At 39.1% G+C, this 16328-nt stretch overlaps 1 protein-coding gene across 3 annotated transcripts in view; it reads left to right on the top strand.

Moving 5' to 3' along the window:
• Positions 1–16328, top strand: part of LOC145981554 (USP6 N-terminal-like protein) — a 179898-nt gene that overhangs the window by 97007 nt on the left and 66563 nt on the right. For all 3 annotated transcript variants that reach the window (XM_083114873.1, XM_083114875.1, XM_083114876.1), the window contains exons 3-5: positions 4057–4288; positions 7771–8050; positions 15300–15460. In XM_083114873.1, the coding sequence (XP_082970999.1) occupies positions 4057–4288; positions 7771–8050; positions 15300–15460 (673 nt within the window). The remainder of the gene's footprint in view (positions 1–4056; positions 4289–7770; positions 8051–15299; positions 15461–16328) is intronic.

Genomic DNA, 16328 nt, shown 5'->3' on the forward strand with positions numbered 1-16328 from the left:
AGCCACGTGTCCTTCTGATACTAGTTGTGTGTGAGATATTGAACAGTTATAGTAAAAAGTTATGAAAGAACTATACATTTCAAAGGTAAGTAACACATAACTTTAATGTAATATTCATGGCATTCATTACTGTGGTTGTATGTGTTTTAGCCATAATGTAACTGTGAACCTCGGATGCTTCCATTATTATCAGCACTACAATGCATGTATCAGGAGAGTGGATAGACTAGCCTGTAGATATCAACATTGCAATGAGATTTGCAAATATTTGACATGTAGGCTAAGAGACAAGATCCGATATTACCACTTCCTTTTGAATATGTTGTTTTGTACCACTTCCTGTTGGTCTGCTGGACACCTTCCTTGCTTCGTTTTAGAGCACATAATGTGATTGGTAGTTTGTAATTTTTCACAAAATTTGTGTGTTCCTTGCAACACTGATGTGCTCTGTTTCACTGCAGGAAATGATGTCACAGATGCGATCAAATTATGTGTTGTGCTGCCATCATACAGGTGGCAAAATGTTTTTTTTTTTAATGATTGTACCACCCAAAGGACACACCAACCATAAAAATATTGCTGAGAGAAGCTATTTGTTTTGATGTCGTCTATAGGTTTCTGTAGTGGGTGTCATTAAAATGACACACTTCATACACACACCACACACACACACACAGACACACACACACACAGTGCTTTCTTTTCTGGCAGTGTGCAACAATATGCCATACTGGCACCTTTTACAGGTAAGAACATTTTATTGTATCAAGATACCTGCATATATAAGGGTTGTTTGATAAATAAGTGAACTGAGCCTGTGGTTTCGGTGTATGTAGAAATAAGGAAAAAGCGATTGTATTTATTGAGATACACTTGTCTATTGCGCATGTTACATTCGCATAGTTAGTCCATATGGTTTATTGTTTAATTGGTGCAAGGAATTCCGAGCAGGGAGAAGAATTACACACCCTTGTGAATATCTGGAGGAATCCCTCCCTGCACTCATTCACATTTGAGGGTCGAACGTGTACCTGTGAATAAAACAGATGACTAACAATGTGCATGTAACATGTGCAATAGAGGAGTGTATCAATAAACACAATCTTCCTACCGAAACCACAGGCCCAGTCCACTTATTTATCAAACAACCCTTATATAACTCTCTCTTTTGCACACGCATGATCGTTTATGAACTCACCAGAGTATTTTAGTACCTCTTGTGATAAACTTTTCATATAATTTGTCAGAATAAGAAACAAACTTTCTTCCCAGAAAAAAGCACTCTGTGTGTGTGTGTGTGTGTGTGTACACACACATCCCTGCCCAAAGTCATGTGCTAATCATGGTATCTCCAAGTCCTACTCTATACTCATTGCTACATGATGAAAACTACCACATCATGTTTGGTGACGATGGATTCTTCCCCCATGTGACACCAGCACACTTCTGCCAAGCTATCATACCGGGTAGTCCAAAAGTCCCGGAAGGGTCACATATCGTTAGAAATACACATCGAATCGGAAAACTAAAAAGTATGTGTTTAATAAGTGAAAAAAAAGTTATCCAATGATATCACACTTGATTCCCCACCCCGCCCCCTGGGGGTGGGCCGGGTGGCAACTGTGAAATTGTAAATGGAAGAAAGAGGACTTCATTCAGAGTCCAACGAGCTATCAACCATCCTCCTAGCTCAATTAGGAACGGAGATATGGCAATTTTAAATTTTGGAAAGAAAAGAGAAAAAAAAGAAAGAAAAAAAATTCAAAGATTCGGAATCTGGAATCGCTTTCATTCTACCTCAATTATTGGCAGAGATACGTCCCTTTGAATTTTTTTTGTGTTCTATGAAATTTTCACGTTTTTGTTGTTTTTCTTGGCGAAAATTGAAAATCGCCATATCTCCGTTCCTAATTGAGTTAGGAGGATGTTTGATAGCTCGTTGGACTCTGAATGAAGTCCTCTTTCCGATTCTACAATACAAAATAAAGGGGGTTTCCAAGGGGGCGGGGTGGGGAATCAAGTGTGATATCATTGAATAGTTTTCTTTCACTTATTCAACACGTATTTTTTCGTTTTTCGATTCGATGTGTATTTCTCAAGATATGTGCCCGTTCTGGGACTTTTGGACCACCCGGTATATAGCTTAAGTCACTTTCCATCTTTTGTTAAAATTTTACCTAGTCTGGCCATAAATACTGTTACAAACTTCGGGCTTGGACTGTACATCCGGTAGTCAGGCTCATGAACCATGCTTGTGCTGAAGTTTACTCCTGACCATTGTGTGTTCAGCTGTGAAAGAGCAAGCATGTATCTTCTTGTGCTAAGTGTAGAGTGTGGCGAATATGAAAACAGAGTAGCCGTAATTGCTCTGCATATGGTTGGGAAGTCACTCACTGAGATTTTCCAGCCCCTAAAAATCCCGAAGATGAATAAAAGGTTTGTGTATCAGACAATCCAGAGGTTCACTGATACCGGTAGCATGAAAGAGTTGGTCGACTTCACACCGTATGAACAGCGGCGGTGGCTCGCATCCACCAAAATCTCATCCGGAAGCAAGTGATAATTGCACAGGAGCTAAACATTTCACATCAATCAATATTCAGGGTACTTAATGAGAAGCTGGGAATTGGAGCTTACCGGTGGAGTACTGGAAATTTCCTGACGACACAAGCGAAGAAGCAGAGGGAACTGAAATCGAGATGGCTCCTGCAGCGGTACGTTGCCAATGGGCATTGCAGGATTCTCTTCACTGATAAGAAATTGTTCACCACTGAATAAAGTTTTAACCGCCAAAATGAAAGGGTGTATGCTTCAAACTCTAGAGAAGTTTGTGAGAGAGTTTCCAAAAATCAGAGATGCCACCAGCCCTCCTCAGTCTTGGTTTGGTGGGGGGGGGGGGGGGGTGAGCTATTAGAGTTCCACCAGGCCTCATTTTTGAGAAAAGGGCTTAAAAGCCATGGGAATGTGTATGTGGAAAGTGTCCTGGACCCTCTCGTGATACTGTTGAACCAAACAATGTTTCACAATGAATCCTGGATGTTCAAGAAATATTCTGCCGCAGCTCATAAGGCAAGGATGATGTGAATGTGACTGGAGACCAGTGTACTCGATTTCATCTCCACTTCTGATTGGCCATCTGATAGCCATGATCTCAGTACCTTGGAACTACAAACTCTGCCCAGAGCTAGAGGGGACTGTCTGCAAGAAGAGGCACCCTATAATTGAAAGTTAAAAGCACTCCTTGATAGCAGCAGAGGCGGACTTTCCCATCAAGACCATGCGTGCTGTAATAGATGCCTGGCCAGGGAGACTTCGAGCCTGTGTGAAGGCAAAAATTGTACATTTTGAAAACTGATTGGTGCTATTTGTGTGTAATTAAGTGTAACATACTAAAAGAACATTTAAAAATATGAAACCATATTCAATTTATTCACAAAATTCTGTGTAACGGTATTTATGGCCAGACTAGGTAGAAGTTTTGTGTGGCCTTTGTAATAAATATATTAAGTTTATTTTCATAACCAAGTGTAACTGTGTAGGTAAGTGATATGCAAATAGGTTTTTCACATTATTTGTAGGGCTGTGACGATACCAATGCTGATGTATCCGTATTGGCCAATGTCAGTGGTATCGGAAATTATCGGTTGGAATTTATTTTCCGATACCTTTCCTGAACTTTGGTATTTTACTTACTCTGCAAAAATGTCTTTCAACACTTTTGCAGAGTCTAATTATCCTGAAAATTATGCAAAATTGGAAGTTTCTCGTTATTTGGCACGAGTTTTGTGTGAAACACTTAATTTTGTGATGACATAACATGTAATTTAATTTTCTAATGTAATTCTTGTATATTTTAAAGCAAAAATCTTGGTCAATTGGTGCATGTAATTTGAGTGAAATACTTACACGTTATTGTTAATGAATATTTGGAATAACTTTTAATTATTATAATTTTCAAGTATCAGTATTTGTGGGAATCAGTGAGAATATCGGTACCAGTATCCGTTCTAAGTGGGATCAACCAAGCTCTAATTATCTCATAAATTTCTTTTTCAGTGACAAACGATTGCCACAAAAGGCTGATCCACACGAAGTACGGCAGCGTCAGGTGGAAATGGAAAGGATCAAAAAATGGTTGAAAATGATGAAGAATTGGGAAAATGTACGTAATACAGAAAAATTAAAGCGACGTGTTTATAAAGGTATACCAAATTCTTTGCGTGGAGAAGTATGGAGTCTTCTGTTGAATTTGAAGCAAGTCAGGGAAGAGCAGCAGGGGAAATATGAGGTATGTAAACAGCTAGTTCCTGTTGTGTAAAATGAATATAGTCAGTTAAGCCACATATGTGAATAAAATACCAAGATTTTGGTATATTTTGGGAATAAAATGACATTTTGGTGTTAAAATGGTGAATAGAAACCTAAATTTGATATAAGAACTATATTTAATACTAGAGTTTGAAGTAGTCGAAAAAACCAAAACATTTCAAATCTATGACAATACATTACTTGACTGCATTTTTCTTGTTCCACAACTTTCATTTAGCTCTCTACTGTAAAATCACACACATATCTAAATTTAAAATACAACTTTAGGCAAAGAATTCATAGCTAGACATAAGCAGTAGTTGCAAAAGTGCTGGCTTTTTTGAATGGATGGTTCTATCCAAGCGTAATCTTCATATTTCAGTATGTTTATTAAATATATCTACATAGTACATACACACCCACAAAACTTAGAGTAGTTTTGTATATATTTTGTAAATAGAATCTAATTGTATACTAACTAACGTCTCCCGATCTCTCGGCCTCGGAAGGAAATGGACGCACAGTATATGCACATGTAGTTCTGCATACGTACAAGGTGCATTCAATAAATAACCGGAAAAGTAGTATAAAATGTCTAAATTATGACTGTGATTGTTATATGTTTGTTATTTTGTGAAGGCATCTGTAAGCTATTCATAGCTGGGGCTGGCACGCCTGCCTCGTGCAGGGGATGCTGGGAAACAGTTACACAAGATGGCAGCACCCTTACATGAGTGCTCCAAGCTGGTGCAGTGAAGTGTGGTGAGATTTTTGTTGAGTGAAGGCGTGAAACTGATAGAAATTCATCACCGCATGACAGTTCAGTGTGGTGTCAACTGTATGAGTCGATCACAAGTGTATGAGTAGGCTGACAAGACAACAATGGAGTGGCGATATCCTTCGTCTCCCAGACGGAAGAAGGTGCGTGTTCAACGGAATGCCGGAAAGGTCATGTTAACTTTGTGTTGGGACCACAAGGGGCCTATTCTTGAACATTGCATGCCCAGAGGTCATAATGTACCACCTACTGCAACCTTTTGCTTGAAAAACTGAAACCAGCCATTCTGCAGAGAATACGTGGTCTGGTGTCCACTGGTGTGCTTTTGCTCCATGACAATGCAAGACCACACCATTGTCTACCATCGAGGACCTAAAGTTTGAGTGCTTACCACACCATATTCGCTGGATCTCGCACCTTCCGATTTCCACACCCTTGGCCTACTAAAAGATGCACTAAGTAGATCGAGGTTCCAGAATGACGGAGTCCAGTCAGTGGTGCATGCGTGGTTACACATGCACCCAGAAGACTTTTTTTTTTCCTGTGGAATCAGTGCCCTTATAAAGCACTGACATAGGTGCATGGAACTAGGGGGGAGGCTATGTTGAAACATAGTATTGTAGTTCTTTTGGTGCTTGTAATAAATATTTGTTACAACATATTTCCAGTCATACAGGGTGTATCAGAAGTCCCTTACAACCCCTTGTAAAATTCGCAGTGATGTATTTTCATGGAATTTGATATGGGCGATACAAAATAGGCCTAGGGGACACCTTTTGGAGTATGTCACGGGGACGGCCGCCATCTTGGTTCCGCCATCTTGAATTCAACTTTTTTATTTAAAATGATAGGTGGGTCATGTGAAACATGACCAGAGACTAGAATTTCGTCAGGATGTCAAATCTGAAATCAGATTTCATGTAACTTCATTTGGTGAAACGTTATTGGCAACTGAAAATGATGTTTACCTGTTACAGAATGTGCTCCACATGTTGTCCGTGCTGGGCGATGCACATGTGCAGACGCTTCTCCCAATGTCTGTGGACACCGAGCAAGGTATCGGGTGAAATTTGCTCAAAGGTAGCCATGATACGTTGTTGCAGATGACGAAGATCACGAATTTTCACACCATACACCATAGCCTTAACATGTCCCCAAAGGTAGAAGTCAATTTGAATTAGGTCTGGTGATCGGGCAGGCCATTCAACTGGCCCACGTCAACAAATCCATGCCCCAGGAAATTGTTCAAATTTCCATAATGGGGAGGTGCACCATCTTGTTGAAAAAACCTGGGAAATATACCATCTTCCGACATCAGAGCTGGCAGTATCTGGTCCTGTAGCATCCCCAGGTATCGTTCCGCATTTAAAATTCCTTGAATGAAAAAAGGACCAATTATCCATGTTCCCCATATGTCTGCCCACACCATAATTTTGCCTGCACTGGTCATTTTGGAGGGATATGTCCATACGGGGTCTGTCATGTGACCAATAGCGCATGTTTTGCCTATTCACTTCCCCATTTACGTAGAATTTTACTGAATTTTGTAATAACATGACATGCAATTTAATATTCTGATGTAATTCTCGAACATTTTAAAGCAAAAGTCTTGTTAAATTGATGCATATAATAGAATGGAATACTTAAAAAAGTCAATTGCTTCCCTGTGCTTTGCACCATGGCTTGAATGAATATAGGGGGTGTGGAGTAAGGGCCTCACATTTTCTTGATCACTGTCAAAGGTGGGGATGATGTGATCAGCACCACGCCCCTGGCCTCCTTTACCCCCAGTGTTTCCTCCAGGTACCCACTTTATAGAATGATGGGTTGTGCCAAAGCTGGTTGAACTGGTGGAAAAAATCCTGGTTCTCCCCCGTTGGGAATCGAACCTGGGTCTCTCACATGGTAGTCATATGCCCTAACAACTGAGCTACCACTGAATACCATGGAATACTTACAATATTTTGATCAATTATTTCACTTTTCAAGTATCGGAATCGGTGCGGTGCGAGTATCGGTTCAAAGTGGTATCGGCTCAGCCCTAGTAAAATTATCAGGTGATACCAATGGAGTATTGATTGTGACGTTTCTCATTTTTTCTTTGTTAACACATATTGTTATCCACAAGGAATGTATACATCATTTTTTGTCACCATATACACCGATGAGCAATTACATTATGACCACCCCGACCCAGAACATTAAACATGCCTGTAGCATGCTGGCAGCATGATATTAGGCAGGTCAACAGGCTTGCTGTTAGTAGTGTCTCTGGCATCAGAATGGGAAAAGCAGTCGATCTTCTCCAGTTTGATAGAGGTCAAATTGTGATGGCAAGGCACCTTGGTGACAGCATTTCTGAAATGGCTTGTTGGCTGCTCTTGTGCTGCTGTTGTGAGCACATATCGAATGTGATTCAATGATGGGCAAACAACAACGTGCCATCCACGCAGAGCCACAGTGTGAGAAGTCACCCACAAGTACAACAGTGGTGACCAGGAAAAGGTTTCACAGTGCACGGTTCATCGAACACTACTGCGCATGAGACTGCGGGCATAATGTGGTAGCTCGTTAGGTAGGTGGTCATAATGTAATGGCTCATCGGTGTATATGCTGTGTATAATTTCCTGTATCATTCACATAGCTCTTGAAAAACTATATCAATTGAATTTTTCTCTTTGCAGGAAATGAAGCATTTGGCAAGGCGCTGGTCGCCAGACATTCGCCAAATAGACTTAGATGTAAATCGGACGTATCGAGACCACATCATGTTTCGAGAACGATACGGTCTAAAGCAGCAGGCTCTGTTTAATGTTCTTGGAGCATATAGTGTATATAACTTGGACATTGGGTATTGTCAAGGGATGTCACAAATTGCTGCACTTCTACTTATGTATCTCAATGAAGAAGATGCATTTTGGGCTCTTTCTATATTGGTATCAGATAAGAAGTACAACATGCACGGTAAGTGTAGATCAGTTATGTAGGGTGACCTCAGCACTTGGGGTAGCAGTTGATGGTTAAAGCTTTAAAGCGCATTGCACACTCCCCAACCCCCAGTCACACACAAATACATAAAAGTCTAGTTTTGTTTATGTACAGGGTGTCCATAAATGATTCACCCCATAACAGATCAAAATATCTTTACTGTAAAAAGTTTCTTGGAAACAACACACATGAAATTACATTCACTGACTCAAAGAATCTTTACATGCACACCCTGATTGGCTTTCACAATATCAAGTCTATTGATGAATTCACTTCACGTGCTGCAGATCATATCCACGGTGATTGATGCCACAGCCTCCTTGATCTTGGACTTCAATTCCATCAAGTCTGTAAAGTTCTTGCTGTAGACGATGTCCTTCATGTAACTCCACATAAAGTAATCTTAACGCTAAACACAACAAGATATTTTGTTTCCCACACCCACAACACACACATTGCCTTTTCCTGCACCGTCGCTGTTCACTGTTTTGCCGCAATGCATGATGGTACCGAGTGTTGCCAAGTACATGAAAGATTTTTTTGGGATGTTCTTCATGTTAATACTAATAATCTCCACCCCACTTACATAGAAAGTTTTTTATGGACAACATTTATGAAGTGAATAATATCTGGACACTCAAAAGTATTTAACCATCTCAATAATGAAAGTTACTATTGTGGGCAAAAATCTGAATTTTCTTTATCCAAATCTGCATCTGTAAATATCTGTCTGCTAATACACCCAACTTGACACCCTGTCCTCAAAAAGATCCCCGACCAGAAAAAGAAAAGATGTGGTGTGCATACTCGACCCCCTTCCCCTCCAGCCATGCGTGGAACAGGAATTGCACTGCACCGAGCACCACCGCCCAGCCTCCCAACCACCACCCAGCAGCACCACCTGACAAACAGGAACCAAAGCACAGCAGACAAAGCAAACCAGGATACATGCCAGCTCCACCAAACGGGAGAAATTGCAACTACTGCTGCCCGGGAACAAATAAAGCAGTGATGCGGTGAATGAAATTAATAGGATTTAACCATTAAATTGTGTAATGCGGAAATACGAAATTTCAAAATTTCACGTAAGTAATTTTAAACCGCGTTTATTGCATCCATCATGAATTAGATACAGTTTTCTACAAATAGAAAATTTATGTTTTAAATGTGTTTGTTTCAGTTTGATCACTGAATGCTGATATACTGGTTTTGATTGATGATTCAGTTTAGTTCTAAGTCAAATTTTATGCACAGATAGGGTAATTTTAACGGGACCTATAGTTTAAAGTGGGATCCGAACCACTATGTGCCTCCACTGGGTGTCGAACTTGGGACCCTTGATTACAAGGCCAGAACGTTATCACAACACCATCAGAGAGGCCCTGATATATTGGTAATTCGAGTTGAAAGTTCAACCAAAGTTTTGAACTCTTATCATGTAAAATCTGCAGTGATGCGAGGTGACCTCAGCACTTCCGGTAATAACTGATTATAGGGGTAACCTTTAAAGCATCGCACATCCCCCCCCCCCCTGTCTCACCCCGACACCCAAATGCATAGATTTCAGTGTTCTTTCAATACAGACTGAAGAATTTAACTACTTCATGGAAGTGATAATTTAGCACAAATCCTACATTTCATTTAACTGTATCCACGTGTGCGAATACAGTAAAACTTCTCCTAACGGACACCTCTGAATAGCGGACACCTCTAAATTACAGATATTTTTACATTGCCGGGCAGAAATACATGGGGTTTATTGGCAATATTACTTCTCAATAATGGACATGGACACTAAAAACTACCTTCCCAATGCAAATAAAACTTCTTAATAAAGGACAACCTGAAAGAAAACGGTCGCCATTCCAGGAATTCGATACAACAATGGCCAGTATTTCGAACTAGCGTGCATTGTTTCATGTTACACCGAACGTATTTCTTTTTAAAAGTGCAGACAGTAGACAGTATTCTTTGCGGTTATGTTGATAAGTGTGTGTCACTTCTGCTATGATGTCGCAGAAATGCAAACTTCAGTAAATTTAAATTCACCGTATGTGGTACAGTACTTTGTTCCTTGAATGTAGGAAAAAATAAAACATTATGTTCATTATCCTATACACTTTTTTTCTGAATATCGGACACTTCTTAATAACAAGACATTTATTTTTCCCCCAGGCCTGTCTGTTATTGAGAACTTTTACTGTACCTGAATCCTGTATGAAGTTTCACTTCGAATATTAAGCACGGTTTACATTAACATTGTAGTAGATCAGTCCTCACCTTTGCAGTTAAATTGGTAGAACAGCAATGCTAAATAAACTGGAAATGCCCCGTTGGACTTAATTTTCGTTAAACAAAAAATAAGTCATTGTAATTATTTTGCCCCACTTTCCTACCACTGTTGACATTCAAAATACTTTTTCAGCAGCATGATTTCCATTAAAATAATTTTTGTTGGGCCTATGTACGCAAGCACACACACACACATCAGCCGAACATAATATCCGCAACAAGCACAATCTAAAAATCCCCAAACATAAAACCGCCACATATAACAAGTCCATCATTGTTACAGGGATCAGGGAATGGAACAAACTGCCTGCACCATTGACTAACATTATTTGCCATCAAAGTTTTAAAAAAAATCTGAAGAACTTACTATTGTCCCAACAACTTAATTAACCTTCATATGTTAACAATTGCACCTGCACTTATACATCATATAATGCATACCTAACCTACCCCCCCCCCCCCCCGGCATACACATTGAACTACCGAAGACTTATTACTTATCTTTACTCAACAGTATATATACTAATCTATTCAATGTATTATTTTATCATTGTATAATCTTTATATTATCTTTATTGTATTATCATGATCATTATGTGTTTTTTTTTTCTTTCTTTTTGTTTTTATTCATTTATTGTATCTTTGACAAGGGTTGGTTGTAAGAACGGCCCATGAGGCCGAAACACGCCTGCTTAAATAAAGACCATTCTATTCTATTCTATTCTATTCAGAAAGGTCTTGAGTTCGAATTCCGAATATTGTTTATGACTTTTCTTTCATTGGCCATTTTTATTGCCAAATCACAGTTAAAGTTCAAAAACCAGAAAAGTGAAATTGTAAAAATGTAAATTACCATGGCGATAAAACTGATAAGAGGTTTTGTGTAATTTGCCCTTTGTACAGTTTTCCAAGTACAATACACCAACCCACGCCCCCCCCCCCACACACACACTAACACCATCCCCACCACCACCACTATCACACATACACATATTTCAGATATTAGTGTACTTAAATATAATACTACTAAAATGAAAAAGGTTTTTGTTTTTTTATGTTATAATTACTTTCCTTACTGGAGAAAAGGAAACTGTTTCCAGTAATTTGTCCGCATACAAAATATTTTTTTTCTCATTTCATAAATAATAATATTTGAAGCCATATGCCAGTGGTTCCCAAACAGGGTGCTGCAGCTGGCTTGGAGGGGCGTCGCAAAATGTTCCAATAATTTCACTGAAATGACACTTATTCCAAATATGTGTTTATTTTTTACTTATGGCAAGCAACCCTACCATACTAACTGAGCATTGCAAGTGTTAGATAGGTCTACATTCTGACTTGGACACCGTGGAAAAATCTTGAAACACTAAGGGTGCCGTGAAACGATAAAGTTTGGGAGCCCCTGCCATATGCTATTATACATAAATCATCATCATCCTTCACCTTTTCCTGCCTCTAGCTGGGTTGGCATAGAAGTCAGCCTCTCCATTTTTTTCCTGGTCTTCCACCACTCCTCTCTTTCCACGGTGTTCCAATCTTGTCCTCTTCTCCTAACACACTCCACGATCTGTTCTTTGCACCGACATCTTTGTCTCCCCCTTGGCCTTATTCCCACTCCTTGTGCATTGTAAGCTCTTACTGGTAGTCTTTCTGCATCCATCCTCTTCATAAGTCCGAACCATCTCATCTGTGCCTGATCTATCCTGTCCTGAAGCTACACCACACCCACTGTCTGTCCAGTCTCCTCATTCCTTATTCTATCCCTTCTAGTCTTCCCCAATATACTCCTCAAAAATTTCATCTCCACTGCCTGCATCTTCCTTTTGTCTCTCTCTGTCATTGTCCAAGTCTCTGCTGCATTCATAATTATTGGCACATAGTATGTGTTATATATTACCTTCTTGCATTTCATAGGTACATCCCTGTTCCATATTAATCTTCGAACACTTTGATATAGTCCACCACCCATTTGTCCTCTTCTGTTTACCTCCTCATCTATTCTTCCACTTCTCTCAATTATGCTTCCTAGATATTTGAAGCTCTCCACTACTCTCAACTCTTCCATGTCCTCCATCTTTATTTTTGGTTCATTTCTGGCTCTGTTTCTTGTTGTTATTAGCACCTCACTCTTTTCTACACTGAATTTCATTCCTGCTCTTCTGATTTCTTCATTTCAACTATCAAGCTGTCTCTGTACGTCTTCTTCCCTGTTCCCTCATATTACTAAGTCATCAGCAGAAAACTTTCTCAGCACTGGCGGTAATACTCTGTACGTCCTGTGCAAGAGATGCCACGGTACGTAATTGCCTTAATGTTACCATTACACGTGAGATAAATGTAGGCCTCATCCAATGTGACAACTGTCTTCCATTTTGACCCCGCCAAGTGTCTTTCGTACAGTTTGTGGCAGTTGATCTTGCATTCTGCAATGTGGCGTGGGAGGAGGTTGTGAACCCGACCCTTACGTACGCACTGCAGGCCAAGATGGTGACAAATGACGTTGCTGACAGTTAACTGTGCCAACATTAAACCCACGAAGCACCTCAGGCAATACTTTCGCTGGCAACGTCGAACTGCACCTTTGTTGGCGAATGTTTCTCCATGAGCACCATTTGTGTTTGCCTGACCACGATATCTGTAGCTGTGGTCACTCCCATGGTTAAACCATTTTCCTGACACTGTTTCACTATTCTGTTTGTACGAAAAATTTGCATGCAAGAGAGCCATGATGTACGCTTCTCAATAACTGTTATTTTTGGTGCATTTCACTAGCATGTACAAGATGCTCCGGCAACTGCAAGCTCAGACACAACACTGGTTTCATGGTTCTGGTGCAACTACACACATGGCAGCAGCATTGCCAAATCAGTGTGATATATCCGATCAGCCTTCTGTATAAGTTATTTAAATGTGCCTTTTTCTCAAAACTGTCCTGAATGGATTTACGTCACTTATGCTCTGAATCCCTCAAATATTGATACAGTAAATACAGAGAATGCTAACCTATCAGTATCAATATTCAGCAGCATTGTATCCATTCTGATACAGTATTTTGATAAACAATAGTGTTGATTTTGATAAGTTAAATGCTATCATGAAGGTGGATTGACTTAAATGATTTTTTAAATCACTGATTTAAATCCCTTTTAAAGAAATAATTTACAGAATAATGTAGATAAGAATTTTGTAGATATCAGAATCACTTTTAGTGAAAGTACATTAATCTCGTAATCATTTATTGGGCTCTAAGAAAGCAAACAAAATATATGTAGTGATGGGGTGAAGCTCACACAAGAGAAATGTAAAATGTAAACACACTTAATTTTCCCTTGATTTAAAATAATTTTTATAGCAATAATAGCAACATTTTTTGTAGACTAATATACTAAATACTAATAATGTTAAACTGTAATTAGTGCCATTATCGTTAAACTATAAATGAAGAAAAACTAGAAGAAAGTTACTGAAATTATTATTGTTTCATTAACACACACAAGAAACATTTCCATAGTAGGTTCACATGTACAGTATCAGAAACAAAAAAAACGTGTACTTACATATATTTTTTGTTTGCTTTAATCAAATTGTTCAAATATATTTCAAGGCCATTTACCAGAAAAAGCATTTCTATAAAGAAAAAAAATATGTATCTATACCCTGTCTTAGTTATCTCTGGAGCAAGGTCACCCATAGCATCAGAAAAGTGTGGCTGCAGAGCAAAGCAGTACATGCTGCAGGAAAGGCTGGTAACTGCAGTTGTTTTCCCTCCCTCCATACAATCCCCTTCATCTCACGTGCTAATTCGTAGAGCTGTCTCACGTCACTACTTGCAGAGACTTGTTTTTATTTGCCTGCTTCAGAGATAAATGGGACAGAGTGTATATGTATGGTGCCAAAATCCATGCAAACAATGAAATCGATTTAAACAACAAAATAAATGTCCAATTTAATTTTTAAAGATCTGATTTAAATTTAAGAAATCATCAAAAATGATTTTTTAAATAAAAGTCATTGTTTTTATCCACCCTGGCTGTCATGCATATTGCGTTGTCAACTGCAAAATCAGTGCTTTAGTGTGTCTTGAGTGTCAGTTTTTAGAAAACCCCGCACTACATTGGCTAACTAATTGAACTCCACCCTGACCCGAATTATCCTAAATTCGCCGGTTCTTGCACGGTGTCTGGTCAAGAAACAGACGCACAAAGACGATATATACATATATTTAATTACTATAATACAAGTACATGAAGGACTATATGATAAACACGAAGGACTGCCAATTTGGCTGTAGAATCTGCACCTCCAGCGCACTTGTAACCGTGCGCAGGTGTCATGGTTCCTCTCACGAAGACTTTCTTACGATGACTCTTGATGACAACTGCTCGCCAACACCCAAGCAGAGAGCGTGGCTCAGCTCTCGGGACGTTCCCGAATTACACTTGTGGGTGTAAGTTCCCGTTCTCAAAGTCTGTGGGAGGTTCCGCAGTTTTTTACTCCCACACACTTCATGCATGCCTAGCTTACACATATATAAAATCGGTTACACTTGTTGCATATACACAAAAAAGAGAAAGAATAAAAAAAATCACTATATGCATTGTTCACTGAACACATCCAGCGATAAGTGGGACAGAGTGTACATGTATGGTGCCAAAATCCATGCAAGCAAAGAAATCGATTTAAACAAAAATAGAAAAGTCCGATTTAATTTTTTAAAGATCCGACTTTCATCAAAAATGATTTTCTAAATAAAAGTCATTGTTTTTATCCATCCTGGCTGTCATGCACATTGCATTGTCAACTGCAAAATCAGTGCTTTAGTGTGAAATAAGTTGCAAGCATTCATTCTCTGCTGTTCAGTCTGTTTTAAGTTACATTTTTTAATTTTTATATTTTGTCATTTTATATTTACTATGCATTTTATATTTCACAGGCTTCTTTATCCCCGGATTTCCGAAGTTGCTCAGGTATCAAGAACATCATGACAAAATAATGAAAAAGTTCCTTCCAAAATTAAAGAAACATTTAGACAGAAATGGTGTGGATACTGGTATATACACATTAAAGTGGTTCTTTCAGTGTTTCCTTGATCGGGTAAGTTAGTTTTGTTTGTTTTTGCATGCAAGTGACTTAAAACAAAATTGTTTTAATAAGGGAAATACTATTATTGATTAATGTGCTTAACAATTTGAAAATTAGCCTTAAGTAAAAGTATTGTATCCAGTGACATGTGATAAATCAGGTAGGGGAGCATGTCACCCCCCACATACATATATAGATATATATATATATGTATTTTTTATGAATCATCATGATCCTTTGCCGTTTCCGGCCTCTGGCTGGGTCGGCATAGAAGTCAAGCCTCTCCATTTTCTCCTGATCTTCCACCACTCCTCTCTTTCCACAGTGTTCCAATCTCACCTCTTCTCCTAACACTCTTCGCTATCTGCTCTTTCCACCGACATCTTGGTCTCCCCTTGGCCTTATTCCCACTCCTTGTGCATGGTAAGCTCTTACTGGTAGTCTTTCTGCATCCATCCTCTTCATTCATGTGTCCAAACTATCTTGTCTGTGCCTTACTTATCCTGTCCTGTAGTTTCACCATACCCACTGTCTGTCGGATCTCCTCAATTCCTTATTCTATCCCTTCTAGTCTTCCCCAATATACTCCTTAAAAAAATCATCTCCAATGCCTGCATCTTTCTTTTGTCTCTCTCTGTCATACATAATTATTGGCACATAGTATGTGTTATATATTACCTTCTTGCATATCATAGGTACATCCCTGTTCCATATTAATCTTCGAACGCTTTGATATAGTCCACCACCGATTTGTCCTCTTCTGTTTACCTCCTCATCTATTCTTCCACTTCTCTCAATTATGCTTCCTAGATATTTGAAGCCCTCCCCTACCCTCAACTCTTCCATGTCCATCTTTATTCTTGGTTCATTTCTGGCTCTG

Source organism: Lepisma saccharinum, chromosome 29 (genome assembly GCF_977018435.1).
Source record: "Lepisma saccharinum chromosome 29, izLepSacc3.1, whole genome shotgun sequence".
NCBI lineage: Eukaryota > Metazoa > Arthropoda > Insecta > Zygentoma > Lepismatidae > Lepisma > Lepisma saccharinum.